General features: G+C 37.6%; 2 protein-coding genes across 2 annotated transcripts; both read left to right on the forward strand.

The window, feature by feature from the left end:
* The first annotated feature begins 320 nt into the window (after positions 1-320).
* Positions 321-3753, forward strand: LOC120252735 (glutamyl-tRNA reductase 2-like). The gene is made up of 3 exons (XM_039260872.1): positions 321-836; positions 1837-2078; positions 2237-3753. Exons 1-3 carry the CDS (start codon positions 593-595, stop codon positions 3368-3370), a joined length of 1620 nt encoding a protein of 539 aa, XP_039116806.1. The 5' UTR covers positions 321-592; the 3' UTR covers positions 3371-3753.
* Positions 3754-9305: 5552 nt separating this feature from the next.
* On the forward strand, positions 9306-15930 carry LOC120252691. Its single transcript, XM_039260807.1, has 6 exons — positions 9306-9407; positions 9699-9767; positions 13632-13876; positions 14448-14559; positions 15365-15415; positions 15483-15930. Exons 1-6 carry the CDS (start codon positions 9306-9308, stop codon positions 15561-15563), a joined length of 660 nt encoding a protein of 219 aa, XP_039116741.1. The 3' UTR covers positions 15564-15930.
* Positions 15931-17026: the final 1096 nt, after the last annotated feature.

The raw sequence follows: 17026 nt of genomic DNA on the forward strand, positions 1-17026 counted from the left end.
TTGATAAGATGAAAATGTCCGTGGAAGACAGCAGCCAACCCAATCAGGACTCTGATCCTAACTCATTCCGATTCTCATCACATCCACGGTATCCACCAAAAGATGGTATCTCGGTCATACCCACGAGACGCACCAAGGACCTCACCAGAGCAAACCAAACCAAACCAAACATACTTCTGACCATTCTTCTCCGCCTAATCTTTTTCTTATTCGCCCCATCCAAAACCCCCCAACCGTCGTCTGACCACTCCTCGTCTGACAGCGCCCCCCAACTCGTCGTCTGACCAGCGCCCCACCCCAGTCGTCGTCTGACCATCCTTCCCCCGGGCGCAGGCGAACGTCGTCTGACCATTCATTTCCAACCCCCCCGGGCGCCCACCCAATTCGTCGTCTGACCATCCCTCCGGGGCGCCCCCAACTCCTCGTCTGACGGCTCCCACCCAATTCGTCGTCTGACCATCGCTCACCCCCCCGGGCGCACGTCGTCTGACCATTCATCTCCACCAAATCTTTTTCGTATTCGCTCCGTTCTTGGAGATAGAATACTCTTCCGAAGAAGTTAGGGTTCTGGGCTGCTGTCGACCTTGTTCCGATGGCAGCATTCGCGAGTGGCTGCTCTACCACCTCGTTCGTTGGGGCTAGCGTCAGGCCCTTCCTGCACAAGGGCTCCGGTGACACTCTCAGGCCCAGATCTCTCGTCGCCAATGCCTTTCAAAACCGAACAGTCGTCCGCGGCCCAAGGTCTGAGCTTGAGATCACCCATTCCCAGGATACCGTACCCTCCAGGGCTTCCAGCGTTTCCGTCCTCGAGCAGCTTAAGATCTCCTCTGCTGATCGTAAGCACCAGCACCGAACCCTAATCCCTTTCACTGAGCATGATCTCGTTGTTTCCTTATTTTCTTTTTCTGTAGAACTTATATTTTGTTTCTGAAGTTGTTGAGAATTGTTTTATTTTATTTTTTTTTTTTTGGCAATGTTGCGTAATTCTTGAGATCCAAGATTTCTACTTTCGCCAACGAAAAACAAAATTTGACCTTTAGTTTTCTTGGCCATTAGAATATCTCGAGAAAATGTATGGAATGTAAGCTGCCAAAGGAGGATGGATAGTTTGTGCCTTTCTTCTAGGCTCTGATATGAGATGGCTTCATAGAACCTGGGCCAACATTATGAAAATCTTCTTTCATAATCTCTCTCTTCCTTTCTGCAGTGCCTTGTAGTTAAATTCATCCCCTATTCCTCCTTCTACCAACTCCTTGGATCAAAAGATGCACTTTACCCTTTAAGCCACTAATTGGGATAGCATTGCAATTCATGCTATTCTTAGGTTGCATGTTTTGACTTGTGGAAAATTGTCTTCATGACCTATTCCAGTGTAGTTGCTTGCTGTGTTTGCCTTCCTTGGATTTTATTATATCTCAACAGCTTGAATGCGCTTCCTAAGCTAGACTTTGTATTGTTTTTTCCTTTATCAAGCACCATTACTAGGATATTAGGTAATGCAAGCTTCTCTTTTATTATGGCCGTAGCTGAAGACGTTGAAGATTAAATTGCCTGCTTTTAATATCTTTGTGAGTTGGCCCTATCCATTCTTACTCTTGGTGTCAGGTGCTACCAGTGCCTTTTCCTGGATTTTTATTATACAAGTCATACCATCTAGTGTGGCATCTTCATAAATTAGAATAGTCATTCCCTTGGCCTAGAGATGACACGCTGAACAACCAGCGTTGTCTATTTACAATCCTCCATGAATTGGAATTCCCACAGTTTGTTAATTTGCAAATGCCTATGATGGGATGAGCTACAGTAGTTGATATTCTTCACTTCAATGGTTGCTAGGATACATGAAGGAAAGGAGCAGTATTGCTGTTATAGGGCTAAGTGTACATACAGCCCCTGTTGAGATGCGTGAAAAACTTGCTGTTCCTGAGGCACAATGGCCCCGTGCAATTGGAGAGCTTTGCAGCTTGAACCATATTGAAGAAGCGGCTGTTCTTAGTACTTGTAACAGAATGGAAATATATGTAGTGGCTCTGTCCTGGCATCGAGGAATTAGAGAAGTGACGGAGTGGATGTCAAAGGTATTTAGTTTTCAAGTTGCTGTTCTATAAGAAATTCAACTAGCGCACATTATTTCTTCAAACCAAAGCTTTCAAAGAAAGCTCAAAATGATATATGATTACGTTTTTTGCAAGACTACTTCAATGCTCATATGCCTCTCCATTATTTGCTTTTGTAGACTAGTGGTATTCCTGTTTTAGAGCTCCGTCAACACCTGTTTTTGCTCCGTGATAGTGATGCCACGCGACATCTATTTCAAGTATCAGCTGGGCTTGACTCACTTGTGCTTGGTGAAGGACAGATCCTTGCACAAGTTAAGCAGGTTGTTAAAGTTGGGCAAGGAGGTCGAGGGCTAGGGAAAAATATTGACAGGCTTTTTAAGGATGCCATCACCGCGGGAAAGCGAGTTCGTACTGAGACTAACATTGCCTCTGGGGCTGTATCTGTTAGTTCAGCTGCCGTTGAACTGGCCCTGATGAAGATTCCTAACTCCCAGTCTCTTGCTGCCAGGATGCTTGTGATTGGAGCTGGCAAGATGGGGAAACTTGTGATCAAGCATTTAGCTGCAAAAGGGTGTAAGAAAGTAGTTGTTGTAAACCGGTCTGTGGAAAGGGTTGATGCCATCCGTGAGGAGTTAAAAGAAATTGAGATAATTTACAGACCTTTCACGGAGATGCTTTCAGCTGCTGCTGAAGCGGATGTTGTGTTCACTAGCACAGCTTCAGAGACACTTCTGTTCATGAAAGAAGATGTTGAAACCCTTCCTCAAGTGAGCAAGCTGGTTGGTGGTCTGAGACTCTTCCTTGATATATCTGTTCCTAGGAATGTGGGGTCGTGTGTCTCTGGTGTTGAATCTGCCCAGGTGTATAATGTTGATGACCTGAAGGAGGTAGTTGAAGCCAACAAGGAAGACCGACTGAGAAAAGCAATGGAAGCTGAGTCAATCATCACAGAAGAATTGAAACGGTTTGAAGCATGGAGAGACTCTCTGGAGACTGTTCCTACCATCAAGAAGCTGCGGTCTTATGCTGATAGAATTAGGGCTGCAGAACTTGAAAAATGTTTCCAGAAGATTGGTGATGATGCTCTGACCAAGAAGATCAGAAGAGCTGTGGATGACCTTAGCAATGGTATAGTGAACAAGCTTCTTCATGGACCACTGCAGCACTTGAGATGCGACGGCAGTGACAGCAGAACTCTGGATGAGACTCTTGAAAATATGCATGCCCTTAACAGGATGTTCAGCCTGGACACAGAGAAATCAATTATAGAGCAAAAAATCAAAGCAAAGGTGGAGAAAGCTCAAAACTGAGATTCTAATGGAACTCAACTTTCTCCATATGGTATCCTTGGGGCTTCTTTGTCTTAATTTGTACCATACTATTTAACCATTTTTGTTTCGGGCATCTACTTTTTTTGTGTGATGCATCTTCTCAGGCTCAAATAAGAGATGTACTTGCTCAGATTTCTCATTCATCAACCATATTGAAGATCTTTGGATTGGATGGGGGAGGTCTCTACATTTATCTATTATGCTGCAACTATATTACAGTAACTGATGAGTTGTAACAATGGGAAACTTGCCTGTTCTACAGCCGTATGTATTTATGTTATTGATTCTTGTATTAAGAATTGAATTTTGTAACTTGAAGATGTTTTTATTCAGAAATGGATGTTGCAAATACATGTATCGTAGAAGTCAGAACCATTTTTGTTTTTATTCAGAAATGGATGTTCCAAATGTGGAGGTATGGTCACTGCATTTAAATATTCTGGAGATTTAAAGTTCTAGGTCCCATGCCTTAATTTCTGAAACCAAGCATAAAATCAGATTATATGATTTTATGATATGAGTTTTTTTCCTTTATATTTTCTAAGTTTAATTTAGGGTCAATGAAATTGATTGCTTGAAGGTCATATGTTTTAATTGAACATGAGAGCTTAGAGTAGCTAAAGCTACAAGTTGATAGTTGATTTATGCACAAATGTAAGTTTGATAATGAGCTGATCCGTTGCAAACTAAGGATGTTATATTTTCAAGTGATTAGTGATATGATGTATATTTACTCTTAAAAAGGGGTGCATCAGTTTGGAAGAGCACTTGAGTTTTTAATGCCTGTGCTTCACATAATTTCATGTTAAATGCTTGTGACACTCAATTACTGAAAAGTGAGAGGCAGCACCCTAAATAGAGTTTCTTGCCATAATTGCGAGTTTTATATAATGGTATTTATGGCTTTTCAATTTTGAGTCTGCTTTTTTTATTAATAATATTCTTGGCAAACCTAAATATTTATCGAGTCTCCTCAGCAAGATTTTAACCATTCCCTGCTTCAGGCCCATGTGTATTAACACAACAACTGGCTGTGCTGCATTTCTGGCCAACATAGGAATATAGTCTGATGTAACTATTATTTTCAATGGCAAGTCATTCCATTTGCCAGCATGGTCTGTGAGCATACTGCCTGACTGCCAAAATGTTGTACTTAATGCTGCTCAGGTAGACATGGCCACGGTTCAGGAACCACCGATTACGGTTCTGAAACCTGAACCGAATCGCAGTTCAGAACCGTATCGGGGTTCCCGAACCGTGCAGTCTACTGAAGCTGACGAACCCGAACCGCCTAGGTAAAGTTCTTGGCGGTTCGGTTTTCGATTCCGTGTTCCCGACGGTTTTGGTTCAACGGTTCCGGTTTGACCGGTTCATACTGGTTCGGTTTTTTTAACTAAATAATTCAATAATTCAAATTAATTAACACAAAAATACAATAATTAATTTAATACTAATATAAGCCCTTTGCAATCATAGATTTAACTAAGAACTTTGCATTTAACTAAGCACTTTGTTATCCTCTTGCATGAGTAACAAAGTTTCGCATGGCACAGTACATATAAGTTGGACGAATGTCACAAATCAGACCTAATCGGCTAATCAAGTATTCAGAATCAGACTTAATCAATAATCAATTTGGTTAATATCTTTAATTATTTATTTAAAATATCTTTAAACATGCAATTACTTAATTAATTACTAATTAATGATATTAACAAAATAAAAACCTAATCATAAATGACGTTATTTATATAGTATGACATTATTCATATTAAATTTATATAATATAATATGAACTTTTGTTTTGAACCTTTGGTTGAACCGTATATGGAATCGGGTTGAAACAGATATGAACCCCCGGTTCCCATGGTTTTTAAAATTTTTGAAACGGACCCGAACCTTATATGAAGGTTCGGTTTTGATTTTAGGACGATTCTGTTTTTCGGCTCCAGTCGGTTCGGTTTTCAGGGTTCGGTTCCGGTTCGGTTCTACGGTTTCGGTTCAAAATGGCCACGTCTATGCTCAGGTTTGCCTTCACCTAATAATTAAGTTGATGCTGATTACTTTTTCATGGCGAACTCGTGATTCCAACGTTGGTATATTTTTTTGTCAACATGGAATGCTATCTCTCCTTTGACTTTTACACAAACATTGGCATGGTATCTACATTTTTTGCTTGCATGACTATCACTAAGCAAATGATTACATGTCTCTACAACATGATACCTAAGCCCCCCTCAGACTTACCTTCAAGTAAAGTACTCCATCCCACATTATGGATGCCCTTTCCATTGTCGTTTCTACCCCAATAGAAATTCCTAACAATTTGGGAAATTTCTGCTAAGATCGATTCTGGAATGGGATAGACAGAGAGGATATAAGTAGGAATGGAGAGAAGAGTAGAGTTAATCAAAATGTTCTTGGCAACCGGAGTAAGGTGAAACTTGGCCCATCTAGCAGCCGTGTTCCTCACTTTGTCAACCATGGGGATAAAAGAGTGGACAACTATCCTCTTGGGGTAGATGAGGACTCCAAGATATTTAAATGAAAAAGAAGCTTTGCCAAGATTCATAATTGTGCAGATTCTCTGGGTGACATGCTTATTGAACCAAGATGGGAAAAAAATTTGAGACTTAGAAAAGTTCGGTCGCTGCCCAGTAATGATGGAATATGTTGATAAGCAATGTTTCAAATTTCTGGCCACGCGACGGGAGGCATGAATGATGAGAATCAAATCATCTACATACATGAGGTGATTAAAGTTGCAGCGAAGATTAGGATTAAATACAGGAATTCAATTATTGTGCAATCCGAAGTTGAGCATGTTGGTGAGTGTTTGAGACACAAGAATGAACAGATAAGAAGATCATTGGATCCCCCTGTCTAATTCCCCTGGAAGAGGAGAACCAAGGTGTGGGTTTACCATTTATTAGGATAGAAAAAGAGCTGGAATAAAGGCAGGTTGTGATCCAAGAGATCCAAATTGAGGGGAAGTTCATTTTAGATAAAATGGCAAGAATTGCACTCCAATTAATTGTATCATACGCTTTTTCGATGTCAAGCTTAATTATCATCCTAGGGGGGCTTGAGGTATCGTTCTCAATAGAGTGGACAACCTCTTGCACAGTAATAATATTATCAAAGAAGCAACGGCCAAGCACAAAGCCCACTTGTTCTTTGCCAATGAGATTAGGCAGGATGTTCTGAAGGCGATTGGTAAGGATTTTGGTTATAATTTTAAAACAAACATTGCAGAGAGATATAGGTCGATAATCTGAGACTAGTCTAGGCTTATCTTTCTTAGGAATAAGGACGATATAAGTTCTAGCCCAAGAATTAGGCAAAAAGCATTTTTGAAACAATATTGAATAGCAGCAAAGAGATGATTACCAATGATTGGCCAGAAATTTCTATAGAATTCAACATTAAAGCCATCGGGTCCATGGGACTTACCTATGGGGAGATCAAAGAGTGTAGAATAAACTTCCTATATAGTTACTTCCCGAACTAAGATGTCGCAATCGTGGAAAGGGAGTCTAGGCAGATCCGGGGAAGAGAGTCAACAACATTCGCGCTGGAGATGGAAGGAGCTTTCTAGAGATTTTGATAATAATTAAGAAAAGCTTGATCAATATCATCAAGATCATAAAATGCGTTGCCATTTAAATCTTCAACTTGGGAAATATAATTATTATGCGCTCGAATGCAGAAAATAGAATGGAAAAATCTCGTATTTTTGTCCCCATCCCTAATCCACAATAAACGAGCACGCTGGGCCCCATTTGATGGAACACTGACGATGAAGGGCAGAAAGTTTAGCGTAGTGCTCCATCAAAGCATGATGCGAATCAGAATCAATATCGGAAAGCTCAAGGTTTTGAATCAAATTTTCGGTGTGAATAATAGCAGATTCCACATTATTAACTCCAGAAGAACATCAGGAATTAAGATTGATACGAGACGGAAAAAGCAAATGATTAAAGGCATGCATTGGGTTACCATGAGGGGAGAAGTTAAAAGCATCGCGAACAGCCTCATGGCAACCCAAGTGGTCAAACCAATAGTTTTCAAATATGAACATTCTTTTATTGTGTCTAGGAAGAAGGTTAGCCGAAAGAAAGAGAGGGGAATGATCCGAAAAATACCGAGAGAGATACTTAAGAGTATAGGATTTAAAAGTATTGTTCCACTCAATGTTCACCAGGCAACGATCAAGCCTTGCCCAGCGACGAGCAGAGCCAAGTTGATTGTTGCACCAGGTGTAAGGGGAACCGATATGTTTTAAATCCAACAAGTTATTATTATTTATAAAATCGATAAAAAAAATGAGCTTTACGATTATAATAGGAAAAATGTCCTCCCTTATGCTCATTCCTGGGGAGAACGTTGTTAAAGTCTCCCAGGAGAAGCCAAGGGAGACCAAGAGGGAAAATTTTAGATAGCTCATACCATAGAAAATATTAACTGCACCAGCGAAGAGAGTTATAAATCATAGAAATAATAAAAGTTTTGGACATGGTAGTAGACACAACAAGGTGCAAAGCATGACGAGAAATGGCTAAATGGGTTATCCAAAGAACGATGATACCTCCCAAAAATCCATCGGCCAGAATAGCAGCCCATTCCCAATGTCTAGGAATTTTGTTGCAAAATCGATCAACACGCTCCGAGTTAGCACGGGTCTCAACTAGACAGACAATGAGAGGCCTGAACCTCTTTATGAGGTGAAACACCCTAGCTGAAGTATCCCTAGCAGAGATCCCTCTGTAATTCCAGCAAATAAATTTAGCACAATTCATTAAAAAACTTAACTAAAGAAGAGAGAGACAGAAACTTCCTATCCAGGAGAAGCGGTTGAAAGGGGCATAGATTTAGGAGCGCGAGCTCCCAACATCCATCCTTCCTTTCTTTAGAGAAACTTCCGCATCAAGTGTGCTTTTCCTTATAAGTGCATCCCTTCGTACCTCTTCTTGGTATTATACCAATGTCATAGAATCATCTGGGCCACCATCCGCATAGTCATAAGACATGCCATCTACGTCATCCTCCGACAAATCCTCATCCTCGCTGCTATCTTCTTCCATATCCTTAGAATCGAGAGCATCCGACACCTTCTCAACCACAGAGTTATGGAAAGAAACAACTGAGTTATAGGGGGAAGAGAGTAATGGCTGTGAACAACGAAGAATAGGGGTGGAGATAGATGTCTAGTAGGGGTATGTTGCTTTCCAACGTCTCGAACGCTAGGACAAGGAGTGATTTGATTGGGGGTAGCTGTCGGTAAGGTGGCTTGGAAAGTGGAACCGTCTCTTGGGGGAAAGATGTGTTCAGAAGGATGATTTTCGATAATGGTGGGTGGGATCTCGAGGGATCCAACGATAGAATTTACTTGCTGAACAGTATTGGAGTGAATGGAGGGGGGTTAGAGCTTGGGTTACTGTGTGGGGTGTGAGAACCGGAGTACCGTCCCCTGCTAGAGCTTCTATGCCCGCCACGTGGCCTGGAAACAGCGGCTCCTCGGGACTTGATGAATGGTGCAGTTGCATCGGCTGCAGTTCTCGTTGTCACATGAGTGGCACGAGCTCCACCCTCGCGACCGCGAGCACGACCTCGCCGGCGAGAGACCACGAGCCATGGCCCATATTCCATCTCCGGCAGGTACTGCTTCGATGAACCACCATCATGCGAGGTATGAGTAGGGGGATCAGAAATGTCCATACATTGATCCATACCAAGAGAGACCTGATTGGACCCCTCTACCGACATCCGCGTTACACGAACGGGCAGAGAAGTTTCACCGGCCCTAGCTGGGTTGGATCGATGTTTGCATGAATTACTCCCATGCCCTATGAGCCCACAATTGTAGCAAAAGGTTGGCAATCTCTCATATATGACCACATCGAAGACTCGATGCATGTCGTCTTCTGCCCAGAAACCTCTGAAGAGAGGTTTCGAGAGGTCAATCTCAATGCAAACACGAGCATATTTAGATCTTACCAAAGAGGATGTGAACTCAGTATAAAGAGATTTGTCCGGCCCTGAATGCTAGAAATACTTCGGTAGCCTTACAAGATATTACTATGGATAAAATTTTGATGAGCACGGCCAAAAAGTGTTTTGCTCTAAGTTTGATAAGTTAATGCAACTGTTAATGTGCAACACTACCTCCCCAAGTGTTTGGGTGTTATCTGTGTCCGCACTAGTGTGGTTGAGGAATCGGTTTTGTTATTTTATGGCACACTCTTTACCCCTTGAGATCACTGAGGTCTATAGAATCCTCTACAATCAGCATGGCTTTCTTGTTTAGATCAAGGGATGCAGTGCATGGCACTGGGAAACTAGTATTATCTATGTTAGCGCCCTTGATATGACTGAGGTCTGTAACATCCTCTGCTATCATTAGTTTTTCTAGGCTTGTCCCTGAACCCCAATGAAATGATGGCGACCTTGGATGTAGCTAGACTCCCACGTCCTCAGTTTCTAAAATGGATGATTCACTCTCATTAGTTCAATCTATCTAGAATGAATGATTCACAATCATTGGTTTTCTGTATGCGATATTTTATTTTCATTTTTTTTTTTTTAATTCCAAGTGAATTATAGGACCTCCTCTCATACTTGGGTCATATTTGTTTTAGTTTTTCCTTTTTTAATACACTACTACTCACTGACATAAAAAAATTGATTGCAGCTCTTTTTATTGCTTTCAACAAAATTATGTTTAAGGTTTATGCCGCAATAACTCGCATCTTGATTATAGAACTGTTTTGGATCGACTTTTTGGAAAAATTCGAAGTGTTTTTTATAAGTTAATGACTTTTGGGTTTAAAAAGTTGTTTGTATTGGGCTTTTCTGTAGCGTAGAAAAGGTGAAAAAGCAGTTTTTTTCAAAAGCTAGTCTGAAGCACTTACGAAAAAGCTGTTTTTAAACTTATTTTCTACGAACCTGCTTTCTGACAAAATATCTAATCTGAAAATATAAAAAGTCTTAACTTTGCTCCTGAAAAACACTTTTTTCCAAAAGCACTTCTACTGAACTTGAAAAAAAAAAACTTTTTTGGGAAGCTAACCCAAACAAGGCCTATATAGCTATTTCCATTGTTTTTGTAAAAATAAACTCGTAGTTCTTTCTTGGGTGCCCGCAATTTCAACCGAAGTGAGCAGCCACCTAATACTGGCGCTAGGTAAAGCCCCTCTGATCAATCATGCCATGTGATGTCGTGGCCAGCACCTCATCCTGCCCTCTTCTTGGCACTGCATTTGTCCAAAAAAAGACCTCCTTCCGCCCTCTTATGTAGCCACCATGTTACTCAAGCTGTACTGTGATCAGACGTCTTTTTTCGTAATTCTCCCTGTCTGTGTACTTTTTTTTAATAAGAAATAATTTATCCATTTTTTTCAAAAGGCAAAAGCGTAATGAGCTATATAGGCAAAAACTTAATGCTCAAATCCTCCATAGATATTGGTTTGACGGTCTCAAACGCTCAAGGTGGGTCCCACGGGTTTTTTTTTTCAAATTTTGTATTTTTGTGTTTTTAAAGATTGTTGGCATATTTTTTTAAATTTTTTTTTATATTATGGAAAATTCTAAAATTACCTCAAATTTATTTTTATTTTCAAAATCACCCAAATTATTCAAATTTTATTACTGATGCAATTTAATTAATATGTAATTCTAAAGTAATATAACTTAATTTAAATTCAGTTGTTTGCTATTTTTTCATCAATTGGATGTATTATTTTTAATTTTTTTAGCAACTATAAATTAAATAGTTTTTTTAAGAAAAACTAATGACGTACTATTTTATAGAATTACATAGAATTTTTTTAAAAAAATAAAATAAAATAACTTATTTAAAAAATATACAATTTATTATATAATCTAATTATTTTATTAAATTATAAAAATATTTTTTTATTAGATAAATATATTGATAATTAAATTTATATCGTGAATAATTGAAATGATAAAATGAAATGATTGTGAGTTCCATTCTAAAGTATAATTATTACTCCTTCAGATCTTTTTTACTTGTCCATTTTACTTAATCCACATAGATTAAAAGAATTAGTTGAAGTTAGTTAGTAATCTTTAATTTATAAAAAAATTATATTAATTACTTTTATTTAAAAAATTTTAAAAATTGTGTTGTTGAATATTATATTTTTGGAAGTTGTAAAAATATATTAAATATAAAGAGTAAATTTGAAAAAAAAATATTTAATGTTTTAAAAATTTTATGGATATGTAAAAAAATTAAAAATTAAATAAAATGTGACAAGTAAAAAAAATCAAAAATATATAAAAAATAATTTAATGCGTAAAAATTTAATGAATTGATAAGGTAAAATAAATAGTTGAACGATGAAAGATGCATAGTTGAATTTATGTCTATAGGCCTTGTGCGGAGGGTGCGTCGGGGTTCAATCTGAATTCGGAAATTTTAGTTTACCCACATATAAATCTTATTATATGTGTATACTCTAGTTTTGAACATATGGAAGTTTTGAGAAGAATGTTGTTTTATTTATTTGTATTTTAAATCATTTATTTATTATTATTTTCGGAATTACTTTTAAAATTAATTTAAATTTCATGTTAATGATATGTTATTTTGATTTAAATTTATCTAAAAGGTTTAAGATTTACTTAAAAATCCGGATCATGAGTTTTTATTCATTTGTTTGAATTTCAGATATTATATTTTAAATTTGAATTTTTAATTCATTTCATCAAATTCGGGGTTTTTCTAATTTTTGAATTTCTGATATTTATTTAATTTATGATTAGATTTTTGTTTATGGTTTAAATTATATTTATTTAATTAATAGTATTTTCGGAATTACTTTTAATTTATTTAAAACTTCAAATTAATGATATTCTTTAGAATCTGAAATGTCTAAACGTGTACTCAAATCATGAATATTTTAAGTTTTGAATTTTCAGATAATTCATTTAAAATCCTGATTATTTGACTTCTGAAATTTCACATAACGTATTTGATTTATGATTATTTAAACAAATTTAAATTAAAGACATTTTTAAACTAAAAGTTCTGGAAACTATTTAAATGTTGATTTACTTAAATTCTGAATTTTTACATACTTTATTTAAATTCTGATTAGTAGCGATCTTATAAATTCTGATTTTTTTTTTAACTTTTAATTTTCAGATATTCTATCAATTTCTGATTATTTGTGTTCTGTGTCTTATTTGAAATTTTTATATAGTTAGTTTCCTGATTAATGATATTTTTGAATTATCATTTAAAGTTAAATAATTGATTATTTTGATATTATGAAAAATGGGATCACACGACTCTTAAAAATGTTGTCTGAATTTTGATAGCTTGCTGTTTTGTGAACATAAAGTATTTTGACTTAAAAACTAGTCCCCAATTAACTATGCAATAACCCTGTCACTGGGGGTTATATACTGACCGTGTCGACACGTATTTTAATTTAGAAACTATAGTTTCCCACTGCTTACCGTCGGTGAAGAATAACGGCCTTTGATAATTTTGGCTGGGGTCACCGAGGGTAAAAATATGACTTCTGATAAATTTTGTGTCGGGTCACCGAGGGTAAATATATAAATTTTGTGATTTTGTTTTGGCAATAGTTTGTATGGGGGACCAATATGCTCGATTTATGATATCTGTGTTTACTTCAAATAAATTTGTTTTGTTGATTTTGAAATTTGATAAATTATGATTTTGTATAAGTGATCCCTATATTTTTTTTAGTGGGTGCTTACTGGGCTGTCAAGCTGGGTGCTTATTGGGCTGTCAAGCTCATTAATATTGTTGATATTTTTTTTTCAGATCAGAAGTAGAAGTGAGTGGCAGATAGCTTAGCAAGGATCGTTGGGTCATCGCCGATTTAATTAGCATGTAATAAGTCTCGGTTATTGTGGGTGTTGCCTAGGTTTTATTTGAATAAGTATATGTTTTTTTTACAAAACGCTTAGTCTGATTCTATCGATATTGAACTATATTCTTATGTTCCTAATTTTGACCTCTTTGTTAGATGCTTTGTTCTGTTTTGGATCAGATTTTGAGGCCTTGTATGTCTACTTGGCTTTGGCCTTGTAGGTGTACGACCGTTTGTCAACGTCCCGGATCTATTAAGCTGGGTTCGGGACGTGACACAGGTTCTTTCCAGTCTTGAAAAGATTATTTGGGTATTTATATAAATAAAATTTATTGTAGTTAAATTATTGTCATTATTATGTATCTGAGTCGTGTTACTCTAAGATAAGGGTTTTTGGTTGGTGGATTGATTTCAGGGGAAAGGCACTCGGATCCAGGAGAATCGTGATCACCACGAGCGGTGGTGTGCGGTGTGGGGAAGGAGGGATGGGTGGCGGCCAGAGGAGGAGGCTGCTGTTAGGGTTTGGTCTGGCCCTCTTGTTTGGAATGGCCATCTACTTCCGACTTTGGGTCATAGACTCCTCCTTCTCCCTCGATGATAGGGAAGCTCTGAGGTCTGGCTTTTGTTCGTTCTTTTCTGTAAATGAATCACAATCAAAATCATAATCATAGTTCTGGAATTTATGCGAGTATGAAACATACATATGCTGTGTTCTTCTTCTTTAATGGAACCTGAACCCAAATCATATAAGAACAAGCTTTGGTCTAAGGCAATGGAAACTGATCATTTTGCTCTCTATGACATTTCTTCCAACTTACTTGTTCTTTTTTATCCGCTGGGATATTTATTTGTTTGATTCTTGATGAATGGCTATTGCCTCTATTTCTGCATGTTGATTTTGTTGTAACATAATATTGCTCGTTTATATTTCAAATTTTTACAGATAGTTCTTCCTACTACATTTACTTCGTATAGTCTTTTTTTTCCTCGTGCTTCCCAACAGAAGAAGACAAATTTTCTCTTATTTTTATTCTTTTTTTCTTCTCTTTTCTTTTCTTCCCACTGCTGTACCTCAATCCATACACACTAGAATGGTATGGGGCCTGGGCTACCATAGGAATGCTTCCCCCATTAATCTGTATCCTTGGCATCTGCTTTCATTTGATCATTTTAAATCCACACAGAAAGCAATTTGATCGTGCCAATATGGAGGCAATGGATGAATCTGCTGAATGGAGAATGAAATATGACAAGGAGCTAGAAATGAGCAGACAATATCAGCTGGAAATAACTGAGGTATAGTTTTAAGCTATTTTTCAATCTTTGTGTTTGAATCTTCGCAGATTTACATCCATATTTCCTTTCTTTCTGTGCTTTTGGAATAAGTGTTTATACAATTAAATATTACTCTAAGATCATGAGTATGTAATACAAAGTTCAAATAGGAGAAATAATAGCAGCTCATAGATCAAGACTTGAGAAATATGCCCCCTGCCTCCATTAGATGATAATAGCTCATTGCCTGAGACTTAAGTATTAGTTTTGTTTGTTGCCCCAAAATCGAACCTAAGTTAGCTGAGCTTCTTGCTGTGCCAGCATAGACACCTGGAGGACCATTACCATTGTCTCTTCTTGAAACTCCTGTACTTTTTTCTTCTATCTCAATGATTTCATGGTTTATCGTCTTTCTTTAAAAAAATAATAATAATAATCTTGAAACCATGGCAGAGTTACAGAAACATTAACAATGTACAACCTATTAAACCAAAATCATGATTGCAATTCACTAGGCATTGTATCGGGCAACTGTTTCGTTCATGGTCCAAAGGATATAATTTTCTTGCTATCTTTTCCGCCTTGCAGAAAAGATGTAATGAGTCAATGATGTAAAAGATGTGATGTACCATGGGAAAGATCTAATTTTGAAAACTGTTGGGAAAATAAGATTGTTTCAAGATTGTTTATCGGTTCTTAGGTAGACAGCTCTAAAGACTCGATCCTTATGTTCTTTCCCCTGACTGAATGCCTTGGCAAACTCATTGAAATGCTTATAGAAGTTCACCTTTTTTAATTTTGCAGCTAATGAGCATCTTGTTTTCAGATTAAGGACGCTTTGTCGGATTCTAAGAAGAAAATAGTAATGCTGCAAGAGGTTCGTCCCAAAGCTAGCCTTCTCCTTTTCAGCCCTGAGTTTTTCTACTTATTGACATATTTCTCAGGAGAACACTGGGCTTGAGATGCAAGTGGAGTCTTTGAAGCGAAAACTGGAAGCCATGGAACAGCATTGCAAGTGCAACTGATTAGTTGGTGTTCATTAATGCATAGAAAGGACTACAGATACTGAGATACATGCACTTCATCCACTTGTTATGATATATCCAGTGAGATCTCAATACCTCTTGACTTTAAAAGATAGCACAACTCCTGTTTTATTCCTTGTTTAAATTGTGCAAAAGGATGCCTGCTTACTTTCACTGGGTCAAAAACATCATTGTTATTTGAGGTGGCATGGCACATGCACAGACATATATAGATGCTCCGAGATTGATTGAATCTGGATTTTGTTCCATGGAATCAAAGATTCCACCTTGGAATGACTTTGTAGAACATGGGAATCATAAGCATAAATTTCAGTCAAATGGATGAATATAGTTGTTTAGTTTGCCTTGTCGCTGGCAAAGAATGTTTAGTATTTGTTTTAAAGACTTTAATAAACTTCTGAGGTGAAGTGAAAGGATTTATAAAAGATATGAAAAAAAGCAATGTATTTTTATTTAGATATTTTCGCCCGAGTGGGAATGCAAGGAAAACAAACTAAATATAAAAATATCACATTAAAAACATTTTCGGTGATCCTTAAAAGCTCCTTGTTGAAGTTGCCTCATATCCTTATCCGGTTGGAATTCTTCATCACTAAGGCATGTCTCGATTGGCGTGCCAAATGTTATCTAGAAGATTTCTTCATTGTTAAGTAAATTTCATGGTTAAGAAGATTTCTTTGTTGTTAAGCAATCTTCATGATTAAGAATCCTCCAAGACACTTCTTATAAATAAGTCTCTTTCATTGTGTTCGTATGTGTATCATCCATTCTATTTCCACAATTCTTGTAGAGAGTGTTCTTCTTTCATACCTCTTTGAGAGGGTTTGTTGTACTCTTTCTTATTTCTTAGTCGATTTTCTTGGCTTTTGCCGTTGTGGGTTTTTCTCCCGGTACTCGGCTTTCCCACGTTAAAATCTATCTGTTCATCTTGCATTTGATTTCTCTTTTGTGTGATTCTAAGATAAACGCTTCCGCATTTGCACTCGTACCATTCCTAACAAGTGGTATCAGAGCGTCAGGTTTATACTTAGAATCACATCATCATGTCCATCATCACCTAGTTCGACATTGAGAAGTTTGATGGCAAGATCAATTTCTCTATTTGGCGAATCCAGATGCGAGCCGTTTTGACCCAAAATGGTTTGCTTTGGATGGAAAATCCGGGAAGCCATCTGGCATGACGGATGATCAGTGGGTCGAGTTAGACGAGAAAACATTGTCAGCTATCCAATTATGCTTATCTCGTGAAGTCTTGCGTGAGGTGATTCGTGAAACCACCGCGACCGAATTGTGGATCAGCTCGAATCACTTTATATGACGAAGAGTCTTGCCATCAAGTTGCGTCTAAAGGAGCAACTTTATACTCTTCGTATGGCTGAAGGTACCCCTATTCAAACTCATCTCAGTGAATTCTCTTCTATTATCGTTGATCTTGAAAATTT

The sequence above is a fragment of the Dioscorea cayenensis genome, chromosome 22 (genome assembly GCF_009730915.1).
Source record: "Dioscorea cayenensis subsp. rotundata cultivar TDr96_F1 chromosome 22, TDr96_F1_v2_PseudoChromosome.rev07_lg8_w22 25.fasta, whole genome shotgun sequence".
In the NCBI taxonomy this organism is placed as follows: domain Eukaryota; kingdom Viridiplantae; phylum Streptophyta; class Magnoliopsida; order Dioscoreales; family Dioscoreaceae; genus Dioscorea; species Dioscorea cayenensis.